The sequence below is a fragment of the Phodopus roborovskii genome, unplaced genomic scaffold (genome assembly GCF_943737965.1).
Source record: "Phodopus roborovskii unplaced genomic scaffold, PHOROB, whole genome shotgun sequence".
NCBI classification, from domain to species: Eukaryota; Metazoa; Chordata; class Mammalia; order Rodentia; family Cricetidae; genus Phodopus; species Phodopus roborovskii.
The window spans coordinates 4,246,859-4,268,153 of NW_026126682.1; the positions used below are offsets into that span (position 1 = coordinate 4,246,859).

At 37.0% G+C, this 21,295-nt stretch overlaps 1 protein-coding gene across 1 annotated transcript in view; it reads right to left on the reverse strand.

The window, feature by feature from the left end:
- The window catches only part of LOC127214162 (ATP-dependent translocase ABCB1), a 144,267-nt gene that overhangs the window by 27,494 nt on the left and 95,478 nt on the right, over positions 1-21,295 (reverse strand). Inside the window, exons 7-17 of the mRNA XM_051174549.1 lie at positions 20,974-21,145; positions 15,755-15,879; positions 9,991-10,162; positions 6,881-6,994; positions 6,626-6,736; positions 6,328-6,453; positions 6,035-6,238; positions 5,584-5,754; positions 4,812-4,973; positions 2,662-2,838; positions 1,883-2,029 (exon numbers count right to left, since the gene is read on the reverse strand). Of these exons, the coding sequence (XP_051030506.1) occupies positions 1,883-2,029; positions 2,662-2,838; positions 4,812-4,973; positions 5,584-5,754; positions 6,035-6,238; positions 6,328-6,453; positions 6,626-6,736; positions 6,881-6,994; positions 9,991-10,162; positions 15,755-15,879; positions 20,974-21,145 (1,681 nt within the window). The remainder of the gene's footprint in view (positions 1-1,882; positions 2,030-2,661; positions 2,839-4,811; positions 4,974-5,583; positions 5,755-6,034; positions 6,239-6,327; positions 6,454-6,625; positions 6,737-6,880; positions 6,995-9,990; positions 10,163-15,754; positions 15,880-20,973; positions 21,146-21,295) is intronic.

Below are 21,295 nucleotides of genomic sequence, written 5' to 3' on the forward strand. Positions count from 1 at the left end.
TTACTTTCACCATTTGACAGAGAGGAAGTGAGGCAGAGACAAATTACTACTCAAGAAAGCCCGGAAGAAATGAACCAAGAACAGAAACCCAAGCCTTCTGGCCCAGAGTGCACTATTTACAGGGAGGCAGATGTCTGTGTGTCTATCTACTATCTTAGAGCTAATTTTCTGGTTGTCAATCACCACAATCACCAGATGGATCGATCTCTGCAGAAATAATGAGGAAAACCTAAGTGCTGTTGTTGACTTTTTTTTTTTTGGTCAAAAGCAGGCACATCCATTTGTAACTTACCTTTAGTTACACCAGAAACCACATGGCCAGCAAAGCCTAAAATATTCACTCTTCTTACAGAACATGTTTGCTGGCCTGTGTTCTATAATGTATTCCATAGAATCAGATGTTTTTCCTTCTTTGTAGTATTTTCATAGCATGTGTGCACACACACACACAAAACAACTTACACAAATTGGACAGTGAGCAAACATTTCTTGAATGACATATTAAACATGAGTATTAATCTAGGAAGGCATAGGTAGATTAAAAGTGTTATGTGTTTTTGGTTGTATGATGAATAGTGTTGTTTTATGTTTCTCATGGTGATGTTTCTTTCTGCAAAAGATTTTTAGCAGTAAGGCAAATGTGTCTTCAGTATGATGTCTGCTAATATGCATCTGTCACTAAAAGAAGAACTACCACTGTTATTTAAATGCTGCTGTAAAAATTAGGTAGACTTCCATCTTTGGGGGGCTTGCTATAGTTTGCATATGAAGTCTCCCCACGAAAGGCTCGTTTGGTAAATTTTATCCCTCGGCCAGTGGATCTGGTCATCAATACATGATTGGAGTATGAGTGCTCACATCTCATCAATGTATGGATGCACTGTATATGCATTATAAAGAGATGGGACCTTGTTTGACAAAGTAGATCACATCACAGTGAGGGAAGTAGTCTTGGAAAAATATGCCTTGTTCCTTGTTCATTCCTATCTTTCCTTCATTCCTGGAACTTCCTGCCACATGTTCCTACCACCACAATACTCTACCTCAGGTTTGCAATAATGGATCCAGCTGACTTTAGCCTGAAACCTAGGGAAGTGTGAACACAATACATCTTCTCTTCTCTTTTATTTATTATCTGAGATTCCAGCATGGTAACACATGCCTGACACCGTAGGAGGCTGAAACTGAACAGATCTGAGGTTCAAATTCTGCCTGGGCTATACTACAAGTTCAAGGGCAACCTGGGAAGCATAGAAAGACCTTGTCTCCAAATAAAAGTAGTAAATGACAGTGGGTATGCTGGGTGGTGCAGCGCTTGTCTAGAATATTTAAGAACATTGGTTCAATCTCCTGTAGCATGAAAAAAAGAGAAAAACCCTCAACTGTCTGCTATAGTTATGAAAAGCTAACTAACATAGAGCTGTTTTGTTCTGTTTTGGTCTTTGGAAGTGAATATAGTATGTGGGCCTGCTCAAATGCTGGCCAGCCAGTGCCATTGTCAACCCAGTTTGGCAAACAAAAAAGAACCTCAGTTAGGTTTGTCAGATCAGTTCATGACTTTGGCTCAGAGCTCAGTGTAGGCAAGCATGGAAGATGGAATTTTCCAGTTCCATCGACGATGTCAATGAGTGAGTGTCCAGGGCCCTAGAACAGAAACCCATTAGGGAGCCTAGATAGAAATTAATACAAAAAAGTTTACAAAATTTCCTTACAAACCAGACTTCAATTATACATGCAACCAAGTTGATTCATGTGAAGGAGAAAGTTTTTATGACTTAAAGGTATGTGTATGAGACATATATGTGTGTGTGTATTAAAGATAGTTCACTCATTTTTCTAGTCAAGATTCTTAAGTAATGTAAAAATGGATATAATCACTTACCCCTACAACCTTAGAAAATATTATTGAGAATGCTGGTTGCAAGCCTCCATTTATTATGGCACAAAGTATACCGACCACAAAATAAGGCCATTCAGATGAATTCAACTTTAGGATACGCCAGAAGGAAACTGGAGGTACCTCTTCATCCTAGAAAACACATTGCAACAAGATAGGTTTTTTGTTTGTTTAAAGATTATCACTGATCTTGCTGTGTAGTTTTTCCCTGTGTACAAAGTTTTCCTCTGCTGTTGGGGCAGGGTGTCATGTATTTGAGGCTGGTTCAAATGAACTGTCTTGAACATATGATCATTCTGCCTTCACTATTCATGTGTTGAGCTTACAAGAAGGGTACAAGTTTTTAAAATAAATATTTACCCTATTTTCATTCCTTATCAGTTATGGATATTTGCCTTCAAGTACAACTTTAATATAATATAGTACCCCTTTGCTTTTTAAGAAATGAATAATGCTTCCACAAATATTTAAATTCTTGGCATTTAATAGACGACAAGAATATTGACCAATAAGGATAATCATAATAGAAACTATAGTCCCTTTATATTCTAAGTTTTATTTCTAAGCATCTTGCTATTAACTTTTACTCTTAAACCTAAACTGACTATAAGACATCAGCGTTTTGGTTTCTGAAACACTATGGAGAACAGAACAAAATTATTATAGAAAATACATTACAGTTCCCATTCCTTCAGTCAAAGCACACTCAACTAGGAGAGCTCAAGGGAAGGATTTAGGACATAATATTACATCTTTGTCCATACCAAGGCTTCTTTGGTACTAAGCTTCCTGTCTTGGTCATATGGTCCACGGATACTTCTGCGTGTTGATTTCCTCCTGATTAGACTGGATCCCGAATCTTTTGAAGACATGTCTAAATTATCAATTTCATTTTTAGATTCACAAACTTCATTTCCTAATTCAATTTCATTTCCTGCTGTCTAAAATACATAAGAAATATGAATACGTTATGTTCAAAATGGAAATTAACCAATAATAAATATCAAGAAAAATATTGAATTACTTAAATCAAAGGAAGGGTTGAAATTAAACTACTATTCCTTCTTGTGTGATATGTTGGGAGGAAACAACTTATGGATTCTTTGTGAATATGCTGGAATAAGATAGTTATTTTCTCTAGTCATCTCTTTCCTGGGAACATGTGCTTCAATCAGCTTTGCTTTTGAACAAGTGTGTGAAGAACAACTCAAAAGAGACTGAAATGTTATAGATTTTTAGTGCAATGTTATTCTTTTTAATTTATTATTTTTAACTCTTTTCTAAAAAAAGGGGGGGTCAAGGTCAATCTAAAGTCCTGAATACTGTTATAGAAAAATATTAAAGCAGCAAGAGTCTGCCCAGAAAGGAAGCTGAAGCATAATTATAATTCTCTTCCAAGAGGTCCTCAAGGCTATGCTTGGGCCTCGAGGTGGTAGGGAAAGAATTAGAAACAATAGAGTTCATGGAGATCTAAGTATAACTGTCCCTAAAGTGAAGCTTCTCTTTAAAGCATACTATAGGAGCTTTATTATGAATGAAAATGAGAGATATGGGTAGCAGGAAGGAGAGAGATGAGGGAAGGCAGAAGGGAGGGGAGGGGAGGCAGGGGAGAGAGAGAGGGAGAGGGAGTGAGCACCTTCAAAGTACCACTCCAGCAGTCACCCCTGAGGAGTCTTGGACCAAGTCAAAATTCAAAGGAAAGGATAGAGTTTTCATAACCTTTCAGATAGAAGTGGCAAGAAGTTTATATCACATGATTTAGTTCAGCAGAGTGTATGTGATAAGGAGCAGGGAGGAACCATGTACCATAAATTGAAAATCAACAACTTACACTACAGTGTAAGTTCTTTTTTTATTTGTTGACAATTTTTAATGTAAAGCCATTTCTCAAAAGAGACAAACCTCAAGATGAATGAGAAGGTGATGGAAAAACCCTCCTTGTCACAACCAATTATCACATCCTTAAAAAATAATTTTATAAGGTGTTTTATAAGATATGTTGTAGATTTGCATTACATTAACCAAGATTGTGTCAAATCATAATTCTGAATAAATCCTGATGGGAGATGTCATTCTGTAAATGTGTTTCTCTTATTGGGTACTGATTAAAGCACTATTGGCCAATAGGAAAGCATGATAGGTGGGACTAGGAGACTAGGAGAGAGGAAGTAGTAGGGAAGAGGGTCAAGATATAGATACTTGAGAGAACAGAGGTCCGGACACTTTGTCCGGTAAGATGAGACCACGTGGAAATACTTAGGTTAAAAGAAATGGGTTAATATTTAAGACAGAGCTAGCCAATAAGAAAAACTAGTAATAGTCCAACAGAATTATATCTAATATAGCATCTCTGTTTGTTATTTGGGGCTCTTGTGGCTGTGGAACAAAAATGGTGGGAATACATTACTCATAACAAAATCCTTTTTAAAGTGTAATACTTAAAAAGTAATTTTTCAGTGTATATGTAAGAATTTTTATCGCACACATATGTTTATTCTTGCACTTTGGGGCTTGGAAAGAAGACTGGAGTACAATTTATAGACTTACATCACCATTGAAGTCTTTGCTGCCATAACTTTGTTAGTTTTTATGTGTAAAAGAGTCGTTGATTTGTTCAGGGGTGGGGAAGTGTCAGCAAAGTGTCTGGAGTTTATGCTGATTCTTTAAAGGGGGATGTCTTGAGGATCTAGAAGCACTGTGCTTCTTTTCTCTCTGTTCTAGAGACAGCAAGGGTGCAGTGTGGCCAGAGTCAAGCTATAGGATAGGACCTCAAAGTGCAGGCCCATGTTCTAACAAATCCCTAAGTACTCTTCTCCTGTGTTCCAATTTGTGCAATCAAGTAACATTTATCGATACATTAAATATAGTGACATCAGCTCATAATCAAATAAATTATTTCTGGAGTCCACTGTACCTGTGTCATGACAAGTTTGAAGTAAATCCCCTTCTCCTTCATGAGTTCATCATGATTTCCTTGCTCCACAATGACGCCACCATCAAACCCAGCAATGACATCAGCATTACGAACTGTAGACAAGCGGTGAGCTATCACAATGGTTGTTCGGCCTTCTCTAGCCTGAAGAGAGAGAAACCTGGCTCTTCATGACCAAATTTTCATGACCAAAATGAAGACTAATTTTCATTTGAGTCTCCATTTTTCATTTTTTAAAAAAAGGTACTGACATGCCTTTTGATGAAATTTTATTTATTGTAATTCAAAAAGAGAAAAAGGAAGAGAGAGAAGGGAGGGAGAAAAGAAAGGAAGGAAGAAAGAATGGAGGAAGAAAAGACAGACAGGCAGAGAGAGAGAGAGAGAGAAGAGGGGCTGGAGAGATGGCATAGTAATTGAGTGCTTCTTGTTCTCACAGAGGACTGTGTTTCAGTTCCCAGCACCCACATTTGGTGGCTCATAACTGCCAGTGATTCTAGCTTTATAATATCCTCTTCTCATGTTCACACACACATGAAAGCACACAGAGACACTCAAAAACATATAATAAGAAAAAAAAATTTTAAAAAGCTATAGAAAAAAACAACAAGAACAAAAGGATTTTGGGAACCTGGTGCTTTTCCTGAGCAACAGGTAATAAAAGCTATCAAAAGTTTCTTTTCTAAGAACAAGATTAAGAAACATAAGCAATGGAATACTATTATTTCTATAATTCAGACCTGTGCAGCTCACACACCTTATCCAGAGCAGCCTGAACCACAGCTTCACTTTCTGTGTCCAAGGCTGACGTCGCCTCATCCAACAAAAGGATCTTGGGGTTGCGGACCAGGGCACGAGCAATGGCGATTCTCTGTTTCTGTCCCCCACTCAGCTGTGCCCCTCTCTCACCAACCAGAGTGTCAAATTTCTACAATTAAAAATAAAGCAATAAAAAGGAAAATATAGTAAACAACAAAGTACTCAGTTCACATTTCAAATGGGGATGTAATCATCACTGTAGCCTCGCCAGCAATAAGGTCCAGTTCCTGGCAACATATATCTACTTCTAGTCAGTAGGATGAGTCATGGAAAATCCAAAGTAAACTGATTTCCCCTTTAAGCAAGTTTCTAAAGTTCACATGGACCGAATCAGGCCAGGGCTCTACTCCCTGGCCCTTGGGGGGGGACAGAGGGCAGGCACAACTCACATGGGGAAGTTTCATGATGAAGTCATAGGCATTGGCTTCCTTGACAGCTTTCTCAATCTCATCCATGGTGACGTTTTCTCGGCCATAGCGAATGTTTTCAGCAATCGTGGTGGCAAACAACACAGGTTCCTGACTCACCACGCCAATGATTTCTCGCAGATACCTCACATTGATGGTTCTGATGTCCTGTCCGTCGATACTGACCTGAAATGGAAGTGTGGTTTTCACACTTTAGAATCACAGAGTCAGAATGATGGGCAGTGGTAACCGCTGCTGGCTGCATGTCCACTCACCACGCCCTCCGTGGGGTCGTAGAGCCTCTGCAGCAGCTGGACAGTGGTGCTTTTCCCACAGCCACTGTTGCCAACCAGGGCCACCGTCTGTCCACTCTGCACCTTCAGGTTGAGGCCCTTCAAGATCTGCCAGACAGGTGAGAAGCTAGTGTTAGGACAATTCCCAGGCACAGATGCATGCAGATTCTATGGGCTGGCATTTCTATTCAAAGCATGTTGCTTTCATGCATAAGCCTTTCTCTACAGTCTTTTAGAAACCATTAGGAACTTTCCATCTAATAAAATATTGTCACCATACCTGAACTTCTTTGCGAGATGGGTAACTGAAGTGAATATTTTTGAATTCCAAATTTCCTTTAATGTTGTCTGGTTTGTGCCCATTTGTTGAGAAGCTGTCAATACTGGGTTTCTATACAGAAGAAAATGGCAATAGATCATTAATTGACAGTAATGGCTTTAGATTGAACTGTTGATTAGCTACATAAAGGGATGATGAAACCATCTTAACTGGAAAATGCTTTGTTAGATGGGTAAATGTGCAGGTCAGACTCACATTATCAATGATGTTGAAGATTTCATAGGCCGCTCCTCTTGCATTAGCAAAGGCTTCAATATTTGGAGATGCTTGACCAACACTGAATGCCCCAATTAGTACTGCAAAGAAGACCTAAGCAGTGTCAAAAAAAAATTGTGTTACTTTCTTTGCCACAATTCTCTCATATTTTCTCTTCCTTCCAACACAGCTAATTACATTTTTAAATGTCAAGGCAACCTAAGAATACCAAGTGTCAAAAAAAAAAAATCTTAAAACGTCATAATTTTAAATTTCAAATATATTACCACAAAAATGTAAAGTGAAACAATTGAGATTATTTAGCTTTATGTAATCACTCCACATTGTATACATATGTCAAAACATTATACTATATTTCTTAAAGATAATATATGTTTTCAACTGAAGAATATAAAAATTTACAAAGTGAAAATATTTTTAAACTTTCAGTAATTTCATTTAGCCTACAATGCAGAATTGATCTTTCCAGGAAAGCCATGACATATAGCTCTATCTGAGTATTATAATAGAACATTTTTCCATTTGTTCAATGACTAGTAATTTTTATTTAGGTCATAGGGACTGTGAAATGGAAACAGACACTAAATGGCAAATGAGAAGACTAAGGTCCAAATCCTGGATTAGTACTAATCAGCTATACATCTGCATGACATTCTCTCAGAATATTTAGTCTCCTATTGTGTGTGCAAAAACATGTAAGACTCTATCGGTTCTCTCTACAAGTTGTATCAGATGACATTGGCTATGAAAATATTTTGTAAATTATAAAGCACATGACCAAGGGATGATTCTTTGTGGGGTCAAATCTCCCTCTCCATCACCATTCCCTAAGTTTTGGAGTTATTTGTCAGTAAGGAGTTGACATTATTCACTTCTGTTGGAAGGTGATGAGAACTAATATCACACATTTACTTCTAAATTATTCAGGAATTATGTTGCTCAATAATCTGCATGGAAGGGGCTTTGCTAAGTGAGTCTGTATTCATTACTCTTTATAGCACTAACAAATAGTTCATGATTCCTGTCACATATTTGACAGGAGGCATAACAGAGATTTGAAGAGTATTAATGATTGCTCAAACCTGACACGTAGTATGTAGTGCAGTTGGAATTTGAACCTATTGGGTCTGATATTAAGTCTAGCAGTCTGCATTCTGAATGTTTCTAGGTTGTGAAACAGCTTTAGACTCCACGAATGCAAGGTTGAAAGTACTTATTCCTATGGTTAGCACTATAGCTCAGTGATTCAAGCATATATTAGATAATCCAGTAAAAATAAAATAAAATCAGCTTCTCTTTATCAAAATTATGCTGTTCATATCTCATTAAAATTTAGACTTATCCAAGTTCAGGATCACAACCAAAAACAAAAAACAAAAAAGTATCCTTGTAAAATTGTCCCTATCTAAATAGCTTCACATATACTATATAAAGGACAGTTCAAATAACAGTGCCACCAAAAATCCAAGGAGAAATTATGAAATTCATGTTACAAATCTGAATCCTGAGAAAGGGAACTATTTTAAGGAACTCAAAGAATCATGGTCTGTCGATAACTCTGTCTCCTTGTGGTTAGTCTAAGGAAAAGAAACTGAATCTTCTAACAAGATGCATATTTAGCTTGGTTGCAAATAATTTCAATTTCTTAAAAATAAAATAATGTCAAAGATAGAGTCTTTTGTACTTATCTAAATTCTAAGATGTAGAAAATATTTATGATGGCTAAAAATGATTGTCAACTTGAGAGGATCCAGAATCACCTAGAAGACCCCACCCACGGAAGACTCCAATCCATTGGAAAGTTGAAAGCATGAACAGGAAATGCCATTGAAGGGTTCCCTGTTCAAAACTAGCCTCTGCAGAGAGCATTTCTCTATGATCAGCCTGAAAGGTATAAAGAAGTCAGTGCAGTGCAACTGTGGTCCAAGGACCCTGACTACACCTAGAACTTGCAACAGAATTTGATATCATCATCCACCTACATGGTACTGGCTTTATAGGCATGAGAGATGCAATAGTGTCTGAGGATGTGTAAAGACTTGTGACAATGTTTCAGAAAGTCACTGAGCACAAAATACTGTTTAACAAGTTTGGATTCCCAGCAATGAGGCCATAAAAGACCATATGTGAAGCTTTAAGTGAAGCCTCACTTGAAATGGAGACTCCCAGATGTTGAAGATGCTAAGACTGATAGAGATAGCTCAAAAGATAAGCTATGAGGACTATAGAGAGCTATGCTGGAAGGGTGGGACTACCCAAGTCTTTGGAGGCAAGATGATTTCATCTGAAGTCCCAGATGCCTCACACAACAATGTGGGGTTTGGTATTTTCTCTATTTGGCCTCATTCATGTGATCTTTCCTTGCTCTGTCTCTATTCTTCCTTTCTGAATATGAATGTTTATTCTGTCCCATTGTATATGGACTATGTAACTTAAAATGTGATGTTATAGGGGCTCAGTTGAAAGACTGACTCTTAGAAGAGACTATATTTACACTTTTGGACAGACACTTTTAGGACTAACAAAGAATATTGAGACTTTTAGACTGAATGCCTTTTGTATTATGGGATGGCCATGAAAACATAAAGACAAGAGAGGAAATGTTATGGCTTAAAAAGACAAGAGAGGAAATGTTATGGCTTAAAAATGACATGTTTTTCAAGCTTATAAAGGATAGAATTGGGATGGGAAATCTTATCAGCTTGATGGGATTTAAGAATTCAATAGAGTTTGAGTGTAAATTCAACTGTATGTTTTTCTACCTGTTTTGTGAATTATAAGTTAGAAAATAAAAGTAAAAATTTTCAGTAGCAAGTTTGATACAAAGAAAAAAAAAACTCATCAAATGAAAATTCATGCTGCACAAGTTGATAATGGAAATGATAGTAATGTTAATATTTAGGCCTTAATAGAAGTTGTTTGACAGATCTACAAACAAAATCGATGCGTTTAATTTCCTTTCAACTCTTTAACCAAATAATGCATGTCTCTAGCGTTTAATACTTACTCAAAACATAGTTTTCCAATATCACTCAATTACATTAGAACTTTTAATGATACACACCTTTTTTGATTCATGTATTACTTACAGTGAGCACTTGTCCAATAGAATATTCTTTTGAGATGACCAAGGAAGTTCCATACCAGAATGCCAGAGCATATGATGCATAGATGAGAAGGAAAGCTGCACCTATGGAAATGTTGGCTGTGATAGCTTTCTTTATCCCAAGTCTTTTGGCTTCTTCTAAATTGTTATTGTACCTGGGAGAATGAAGGAAAATAATTATGTAGTGTGGTGATATATTGTTTATGATCTAATAAAGCCACTGCAGATCAGTTTGCAAAGCCAGTCACACTAGTTAGCTATAGAAACTAGGCAGTGGTGGCACACACCCTTAATTCTAGGACTTGGGAAACAGGCAGATGGATCTCTGTGAGTTCTAGGCCACCCCAACCTACACAAGAGTGAAGAGTAAGAGCTCACACCTGTGATTCTAGCACTTGGGATCACATGCCTTTAATCCCTGTGCTAGAAATGTGGAAACAGGAGTGTGCCATGGCTGGGCAGACAGGAATTCAGAGCCTTTTGCCTCTGAGGATTTGTGAAGATAGGATTGCCATTTCAGCTTGGTAGAAGTAAGATCTACTGGCTTTGGCTTAGCTGCTTTGTTTTTCTGATCTTCAGCTTGAAGTTGAACCCCAGTATCTGTCTCTGGGTCTTTTATTTCAAGTTACAATGTAGACTTACAAGCCTTATGGAAATGCATTAATGTAACATGATTGTTATTGATCAGCTAGAATGTGCCCAACCCTGTAGGATACATGTAGTTTTTCCATGTATTGACACTATAATATGTTATTTGTATTATATTCTTTTCTTGTAGAAAGTGATATTGAGATGTGTAGAGATCATTTTTCATGTGGGAGTCTTCTAAAAGTTCTCTTTTTAAATTTTGTTTTTTTTTTTCAGGACAGGGTTTCTTTATGTAAACTTGGATATCCTGGAATTCACTCTGTAGACCAGGCCACCCTTGAACTCACAGAGATCTGCCTGCCTCTGCAACCAAAGTGCTGGGATTAATGACATGTGCTGCCACCACTGCCTAGCCTAAAAGTTCTTCTTATATAAGCCTTAGCAACAGTAAAATCAGTGAAGTAATATTTAGCTAGCTTCCAGAACATGTATTATTCCAGATACAAATGAGAAGACAAAACAAAACAATTATTTTTCATTCAAAATACATATTCTTTTTAAATTAATTAATAAAAAAAGATTTAATGTTAGAAAATCCTAACCACAAGAAGGTCATTGAAGTCTCTACAATTTAGGGGAGCTTTCAGACAGTTTGCTTCCTATCTTGCCTTTTTCTGGGATTACTGGAATGACCAATCACAGAATAACACATGGAAAGGCATATTTAAAGCTATGAAATGTTGTTTTTAAATCATTGACCTACTAAATACATTTGCCGTTTTTACTAGTATCCTCATCTTTTATACTTTTTACATATTGCTTAGGCATCCTTTCTAATATTTGTCATGACACAAGTGCCCTCTGTTGGGTAATGGGTGTAACATGGAAGAATGTAAAATGCAGCAAAGATAGAAAAGAGGCCTGTCAACAGCCTTGTAACCTATTCCTGGGACAAGTCTTAGAGAAAACCCTGAGATAGTGAGACAGTGGTTCTCTAGCTTCCTAATACTTCCACCCTTTAACACATGTTGTGGTGACCCTCAATCATAAAATTATTTTTGTTGCTATAATTTTGCTACTGTTATGAATTGTAATGTAAATGTCTGATCTGCAACTTCCAGAGGGATTTCAACTCAGTGGTTGAGAACCACTGCTTTAAGAACCACTTACAGCAATACAAGGAGAAAGGGACAAATGCAAGAAAGCAAACAGCCAAAAACCCCAATCAGTGTCAGTTTCTACTGACAGACACTTTTCCCTCCAAATCTAACAATGCCACTTATTCTCAAGCTACAAGTCAAGTACTTGTAATCCTCAGAGTGTGGACAATTAAAGGAGAGTGTTCATAGCTTTACTTGCATTTGAGAGCTATGCAGCAGACCATTCTGCTCAAGAAATAAAGAATGATGGTCAGACAGGCAAGATAATGGGAACCCGGAATTAGAGAAAAGAAGAGAACTTTGCGAATACAGAAACAAAAGAAAAAGTTAGGGAACTAGGATAGGTCATTTTGAATCTTACTATTTGTATCTCTTTGATGGCTTGGGCTTTTGAGAAAGGGTCTTACTCTCACTCCCAGACTACCTGGAACTCAATACTATCTACCTTTACCTCCCAAGTACTGGGACTGTAGGGTGTGTGCACCACATCTAACACTTTACACTCTTTATTTGAGCTCCACAAGAACCACAAAATTCTTTATTGTTTTGAAGAAAACACCTTATAATTTTTAACCTAGGAAAATATATCCCAGCATACAATTCCTATTCAGGGGCTCTATGATCCATTAAATACATAATCACAAGACTATATACTATTAATTTTCTTTGAAAAATTCATTTAATTAATAAGCACATCAAAAGTTCAAATGCTGCCAGAGTACATATTATCTTGGACTGGCAACTACATTTTTTAGATAGTTACTTCACCAAGACTGTGAAGACACTATGGTTACATGAGAATCATATCTACTAAAGACTAAATTCAGAGAGAATTTTATAGTGACTGTGTGTTACCTCAAGTTACCAGTTATAATCTTTTAGCAACATGTTTCAGTTGTGTGTGTATGTGCACATGCACACTTGCATGTGTGTGTGCATGCAAGCGTGCGTGCATGCGTGAGTGTGTGTATGCACCCGTGGGCACATCTCAAGTTAGAAGCTGACCTAAGATATATTTAATAATTCATTTGGCTTATTTTACAGGGTAACACTGAGAAACTTAAAGATGTATTTATTGCCCATGCTCTATCAACCCACTTATTCCTGTTCTTGCTTACCGAGGCTAATGTTGAAACCATTTCACTGATAGGATGGTGTCCTATGCAGACAGGGTAAACATTTGCAAAGGAAAAAATCAATAACAAGGAAAAAAATCTGTTTAGACATAGATACGTACAGATAGAAGCAGATACCAGACAGATACAGATAAATGGAAATAAAGGGTTAGAAGAAGAAACCGAAAATACTGCATTTACATAGGTATTTTTAAAGGTTAGTTTTTAAATGAACATGGCATTTATAGAAAGCCAGACGTAAAAACCATCCATTCATTAATGGCTATAGTAGGGAAATGACAATTAAAAGTGAGTGTGCAATTAACAAAACAGTGCCTAGAAATCATCCTCAACTATTATAAAGAAATTTATTAATTATACAAGTAGCTACTTATATAATTCTGCAAGTGGCAGTTTTGGTGAAGCAAACAGAAATCAATACCAACAGGAAAAACCTTTATAATACAAAATTGAGGGGGGGGGAACATGCACGCAAATTTTGGGTGTGAGAGCATTCTTTGACAGGGTCTTACAAATGGGCTCAGGCTGACCTGGAACTCCGGATCTTCTCATCTCTACTGCCCCATTGCTAGGGTGATAGGCACATGCCACCATACTCAGCAAGAAAGTACTTTTCAAGAACAATACTATCCTATTGAATTAAATGCATTCACGGTTGTGGTTAAATTTCTATTACAAGAGATATAATTCCTTCTGCACCAGCTCTTCTGAAGAGAAAGTCTGATAAGCAAGAACGGATGTTCAAATCATATAAGTCAGAACTAGAAAGAAAATGGAAAGAGTAATCTGGAGCTAGCAGGATGGTTCTGTTGCTGCTATACTTAACAACCTGAGTTTGATACATGCAACCCCACCGTAGAAGGAGAGAACCAACTCCTGCAAATTGTCCTGTGACTATGGTGTGCACCCATGTGTATATACATGCACACACCAACACACTCTGACATACACACCCCACAATGAAACATGTAATTTAAAATCTTACAAAAATGGTGTCAGTTCTAACTCCAAGTTAAATTCCAACTCCCAACTCTAGTAACTTCCCACCATCCTCTCATTCCCACCTCTAGATCAGGTTAACACAATCCCCTTACCTCGGTCATGGCATCAGCCCTCCCATTGTTCTCTGTGACCCCACCCTTTGAATGCTCTCATCAACTCATCAGGCCCTGCCCAGACAGAGAAAGGAATGCATAAACCCTGTGGATGGCCACTCCTCAGTTTCAAACCTTCAGGACTAGCCCAAATGCTTGGAATAAAATCCTATCTCTTCTCTATTATAGCCCCCACATCCTGTCCACACCCCAATCTCCCTCAAATGGCATGAGCTCTAGGCTCACAAGCCTTATAATATATCTCAATACACACCAAAGATTTGGCCACCTCAGAAACATTGGTAGACTACTCTTCCTACCCATTTAATCCCCTATCCCTGATTTTGAAAATCTTTCCCACCTCAGGTCTTACCCTAGGTGAAGTCTCCTTCAAGAGGGATTCTCTGACCACCAGGCTTAAAATTTCCCACCTTAGGATACTTGTTTGGCTGAACCATGTCAGGGTTTGTTGACTCCCCATGGGAGGCCTTACCTTTTCTGAGGAGTTGATGGGGATTGGGCTGGGGGGAATTGGAGAGGAGGTGGGAGAGGGTAGAGGAACTGTGGTTGATATATAAAATAAATTAAATTTTTAAAAAAATACTTGTTTGGAATACAGTTTTTGGAACATTTAAAAACTGTAATTTAGCTCTACTTTGACATGTACCCCCTTTGACTCTATGCACATTGTCTACAAACCATACACCTTCTAACTGCTCTACTAAATATTTTCTTCTTTGTAGTTGTCTATGACCTGTCTACCCCTCATATGAATTTATACTTCATGAAAATACAGGCTACATCTGACAGAATGCCATCCCCTTGTTAGAGAAGATTTCCAATTTTACTCATCTATCATATTTCAAAGTAAAATATAAAATCTTGCCTTAAACCAAGCAGAACATAGATACTGTCTTCCTTGAACTATGACACATACCTTTGCAGATGTGAAATATAGCAAGCAAACAAGAGTTCTTCTAACACATACAGTGTAGATAATTGTGCAGTGACTATTCATATAAGATCAAGAAACATGGCTGACAGAATTGGAAAGGCTCTGGCCATATGCCATAATCTCACCGAACAGCTTCTCTTCTTCTCCAGATGTACCCACTATTGTGATTTACAAATATTTCTACATTTTCCTTGATACATTTATCACAATATCTACCCCCAAAACAATTCAGTTTAGTTTTCCTATTTTAAATTATATATTCAAATACACCAGGATATTATCATGATATGTATCAAGTTTCAAAGATAGTGTATTGCTGCCAATAAATCAATGGATCTGATAAATATTCTTAATTTCAATTAATCACCATACTTTCAGAGATCTAGTGAATAGGAAAAGTTCCCAGGATAATAGTAGGAATAAAAATATTTTCAACTTTTGTACATTTTTTGATATTATTGATCATAGTTAAACTATGCAAGGACGATACTAGCTAAAAATGTCCTTCCAGAGGTTGAAGAGATGACTCGGTGGTTAAGAGCAGTGACAGCTTTTTCAGAGGACTGAGGTTCCATTCCCAGCACCCACATGGCAGCTCACAACTGTCTGTAACTGTAGTGCCTGGGGATCTGACACCCTCACATGGGTACATATGCAGGCAAAACACCAAGGCACATAAAAATAAATAAAACAATAAAAAGATTCTAGAGACTCTTTTAAAAAATGAAAGAATATCATAATTAACAATGCCATCCTAATGACATGTAATGTCACAGAATTGATATTTGTATCAACTTGGAAAAGAAATTCAAACCTTTCAAGTTCTTTCTTTTGTCCTCCAAATGCAATCACAGTTCTGATGGCTGCTAAGACTTCTTCAGCAACTGCTCCAGCTTTTGCATATGCCTGGAGTTCTTTATCAGTAAATGAAGATAATATCTGTTTAAAAATGCAACTTTAGATTATTAAAAATTAAGTTATAAATAAACAGATGCTGGCTGAATATTAATACATGTGAAGAATTAAAATCTTTTAGTTGTCTTTTGGCCATGATATTCTACTAGCATATATGTGTGTGTGTGTGTGTGTGTGTGTGTATCCACTATGTAAGATATAAAACATCTCAAGTTTCTTTTTCTTCCATTTTTTTTTTCAATGAAGACATATAGCAAATTAGATGAACCACAAAATTTCCCACTGAGTATTCCATGAATCCTCATCAAAACAACAATTGGAGCTTTGGAAGATGTTAAATTTCAGAAAAGAAAACATATGCCACAATATACTCATAAGCCATTACAGAAAATGGGCTTTACTGCCAGGAGAGGGAGTGTTCCCACCACTTCTTAGTGACATCACCTCTTAGTGACATTTCAATGATGCTCTTTGACCTGTCTGCTTGATTCCTGAGCATTTATAAGGGACATTCCTAGTTCCCTCAGACACGTAAAATCTCATTTATTCTTCTCAACTAGAAAGGGAAACGGGTTTTCCCAGCTTCTGTAGAAGGAAATGGAAACTTGACAGGCTACGTAATTAGGTAGTAAGTGGAGTATCCAGGATTCAGGTCGGAGCCCATGTGGTCAAAGCCTGGATTAACAGCTACTGGAGTGTTCTCAGAAACATTTGAACTATTATGACAGCCGAATCAATTGCTATGAGGAATGGACCAAGCTTACCATTTGGACAAGGCGACAAGGAAGTCAGCCATCTAAATAAGCATTATGCACAACTATGTCACAAAATTCTGAACTAAAAGCATTACATCCTTTCAATATGTAATCACAGTCACTTGTTTTCATTATTTAAGTGAGGAATCAATTCCTTCTTGTCACTAAAAGAGTTTAAAATGAGCTATTTTAATTTATTAATCTGTCCAAAATATTTCTGAATTTAACAAATCCTTTTCCCACCTATGCCCTTCCTTAATTATATGGAGATGGGATTCTGAAAAAGAGTCTCTGTAAAATTTTCCTCATAAGAGATCATGTCTGTGGAAGAGAAGGAAAAACTTTCTCAGGGAACCCCGTGGTAGACATGGCAAAAAAGAGTATAGGACTACAGGGGGTGGGGTCCCCAGGAGAGGAGTACAAGGCCCTCTGAAGCAACATGATCAAAGCTGATATAAACTCACAGACTGAACAGCATGCACAGGGCTGGCACAGATCCACACCTGGTCTGCATGTGTACGATGGCTTCTAGTTGAGTGTTTCTATGGGATCCTGAGTGTGTGAACGAGTGGGTCTTTGTTTATTGTGCCATCTCTTGGGCACTTTTCTGCTTGCCTTCTTTGTCCAATGTCATTATGTTAGATGTCCTACTATATTTTATTAATATCCTTTGGAAGTTTGTTTCCTAATGGCGGTCCGAAAAGATCCAAATGGAAGGGGACGTGGGGAAGAACTGGGAGGAGTAGAGGGAGGGGAAACTGTAATCAAGATACATAATGTGAGGAGAAAATCTATTTACATTATTTGGGGTGGGGGATTCTGAGGCAGGGTTTCTCTCTGTGGCTTTGGAGCCTGTACTGGAACTTGCTCTTGTAGCCCAGGCTAGCCATGAGCTCACAGAGATCCACCTGCCTCTGACTCCCAAGTGCTGGAATTAAAGGCATGTGCCACCACCACCTGGTGAGAAAAAGCTATTTTCAATGAAAGTTAGAAAATGTAAAATAAAGAAAATTTCTAATCTTAACTCAGGGATATAAAAAGCTAGCTTCAATTAATTCCAATATAAAGTTAAAAGTTGACTAATATTTGTAAATTTATATTACCTATAATCCCAAATTAATACATTGAGAAACAATATTTTAAACTCTGACCACATTTGAATCCAGTATTTCAATTTCTTTTATTTTATCATTTTTTTGTTTTATCATTTTATAAATATCTCATGCTCTTTAATGATTCTGAGATACTTATGGGATCATATGTCAAAAACAATGTGTTGACATTACATGTGTCCCCAATAGTAACATTTTGTAAATTACAGGAATACTATCATAACTAGGATTGTTTTTCTTTTTTGTGGGGGTGATTCAAGACAGGGTTCTCTATAGCTTGAAACCTGTCCTGGCTCTCACTCTGTAGACCATACTGGCCTCAAACTCAAAAGATCCCTATCTCTGCCTCCCAAGAGCTGGGATTAAAAGCATGCACCACCATTACTGCCTAGCTCAGTATGCAGATCTTATATTTTCAGGTGATTATCTAAGTTTTTCACTGTATCTGAAAGATTGCAGAAGGTATTATTATTTCAGCATCAGTTTCTACAGGTTTACCACTATCTGCAAAAAATGCAGTTGGTCTGCTATTATGTGGCCTTTCTACAATCACACAGATTACTTTGTTGACTACTTGTAACTTTTATTGAAAATCATGTAATCCATAGTTTTATTTCTTCCTCACCACTCTATATGCTCCTTGACTTATGGCAGCAGCTAGAATTTCAGTGTTTCAATGAAAAAGAAGTAAGAATAGATTTCCTCATTTTATTTCCAATCTGATGGCAAAGATACCTTGTCACTAAATGGGTATCTGTGGGGTTGTCCGAATGGCGTCTGAAGTAACTGAAGTAACATTCTTCTACTCTTACCTTTTGAGAGTTAACATCAGCGAGTGCTAGATATTGTCAAATGTTTGTTCTGTCAGGTGATATTATCATTTGTTTTCTTTAGTATATAGTAGCTCAGATGACATGGATCTTCAAGAGTACTATCATTATTACACAGCTGAAATAAACTTCACTTGGTAATAACATATAATTCATTTTATATACTGCGGGGTTTGGCTTACGATTGGTCAAATTCCCCAATACCAATTTTTTTTTTCCTTTTCTGGTTTATAAAAAACAAAAACAAAAACAAAAACAAAAAACCTTATTCCTTTATATTTAAAGTATGGTAACTTTTGATTATGATGTATCTTGTCACCAATTTCTTTGTTTTTTATCCTGCTTGGGATTAGATTAATTTTGCGCATCTGGTCTGGGTCTGCAATTCATCCTAAAGCTCTACTCTTGTCCTCTTCTTGTGAGGTTCACGATGACGATATGAATATTTCTTTATTGTCTCACGTGACCCTGAGGCTCTCCTCATTTTCTGTATTTCAGATTCACTGATTCTGAATATTAAATGTTCTACTCTATAATCTCCATTTGCATAGACCGAGTCCATTATACAGCATGACTATTTTTACCATTATATTTTTCAGTTCTCTGATGTCATTTGATTTCTTTTTAATAATTTCTAATTTTTTCAGCTGGTGAGTTTTTGCTATTGCCTTAGAGGAATCTAAACAAATAAAGTATTTTTATGGTAGTTATTTCAAAATCATGGTCTCATAATTCCATTATCTTATTTACCTCAGACTGTGGATCACTAAAGTGTGGGGAGATCTATGTGCATTTCCTGGCTGAAGGCATCACAGAGGTCTTTCTGTCACATTTTGTATATTTTTGCCTGTATTATAGACCCAGGACACATATCCTTTTTAATACAGTAAAAACCCAAGGTTAAAAAACATGCAGAAAATCATATCAAAATATTGTTAGAGAGCAGAGATGCAAAAGAAAACAACAGACAGCCAAGGGCTCTCTTTATTAAATAAATATTATCAGAAGCAATGCAAGATTAATTAGTAAAAAATTAAGTAATGATCTGTTTTCCCAACATAGAGTAGATATCAATACTTTAGTTTTTCATTAAATTCTGTTGTGAAGAATTTGCACCTAACTTGAGAGCTTTGCCAGCTAGCTGATAACTATCGAAAACACTGTTTCCATTATGCTCCTGAGTAGGAAGTTAACAGTGTTCAGGACCTCAGTTACTCCATCTGCTAAATGAGCTAATGTCTATACTTCAGCTGTATCTGGTGGACACAGACAATGCCTAATAAAGGCTTCATTTTGGTTGGACTTTTCATTTCTTATGATTTTTATCACATGTAACCTCACAAAATCTAAATACTGGGACAATCTCTCCATCACACAGCTACACTTACATCAAATGACTTTATAAGATTAATTACATGTGATCCAGACATGGAAAATGAATCACAAAATTGTTAGAGGCATGTGGATGGAGTGAAGAGAACTTCTGTGTCTTCATGACAGAAAGAGATAACTAGAGGCTACAGATTTACATGTGTCCATGCCTGGATTGTACTTCCATAAACTATTTTTACTGCTATGAATATATATATGTATATATTCATACACATATATATGTATACAGAACAACTGGTAAAGTTAATTTACAGAATAAACAAATGTGTACACATACAAAGAATTAAACTGAAAACGGAGTGAGGCATTTGGTCTACACAGAATTTGAACCTCTATTTTCTGTGCGAAAATGGCACTGTCATATTTAGCAATTGTGGTTTGAATGAGAATGACCCTCATGAGCTCCTATATTTGAATACTTGGTGCGCAGTTGGTAGAATTCTCTGGGATTGACTAGGAGGTGTGTCCTTGCTGGGGGTGTGTGTGTCACTGGGGGTATAGTCTGAGGTTTAAACAGCCCCATGCCATTCCCGGTTAGTTCTGCCTTGTTGTGTTTTCAGATAAAGATGTAACTCTCAGCTATGACCTAGTGCCATGCCTGTCTGCCTACTGCCATGTATTCTGCCATGATGGTGATGAACTAACCCTCTGAAATGGTAAAACAGCCCCCAACTTTCCTTATATAACTTCTTCGGTCATTGTGTGTCTTCATAGAAATAGAAAAGAAACTAAGATTGAAGTTTACGGATCTTATGGGTTCACATCTTTTCCCATGAAGGTGAAGGATAATCTTAATATTTCCTTCCTTCCTTTTCACTTCTTTTTACAAATAATCTCATGGCCAAGGACAGCATGAAGTACTATGGGGCTAGTTCAGCTTAACCTGCTGGTTTCTGTTTTTTTGTTTTTTTGTTTTAACTAAAAGTGTGAATTAACATATAAAATTCACAGTCAAGATTAGTATGATTAAAGACTCTTCTGTGGATCATGGGAACGAGTTTAAGATCTGGACTCACAGGCTTCACCTACCTTTGCCCAAATACCAGCTGACAGTCCAAGAACAGGGCTGATGGCCAAAATCACAAGGGTTAGCTTCCAGCCTCGAGTAAATCCTATTATAAAACCACCAAAAAATGTTGCCATCGCCTGAAAGAACATTCCAATTTTGTCACCAATTCCTTCATTAATTTTGGAGACATCACTAAAAGAAGAAAGAGATTTGTTACAAGTAATATCAGAACTATAAATACAGAATTTTTCTACTGAAACTAGTCTTCTTTTGTTGAGAGGGGGTAAGTTAATTTGTGTCTTGGATCTTTGTATACGCCTGATCCTTATGGGGTGCAATGAT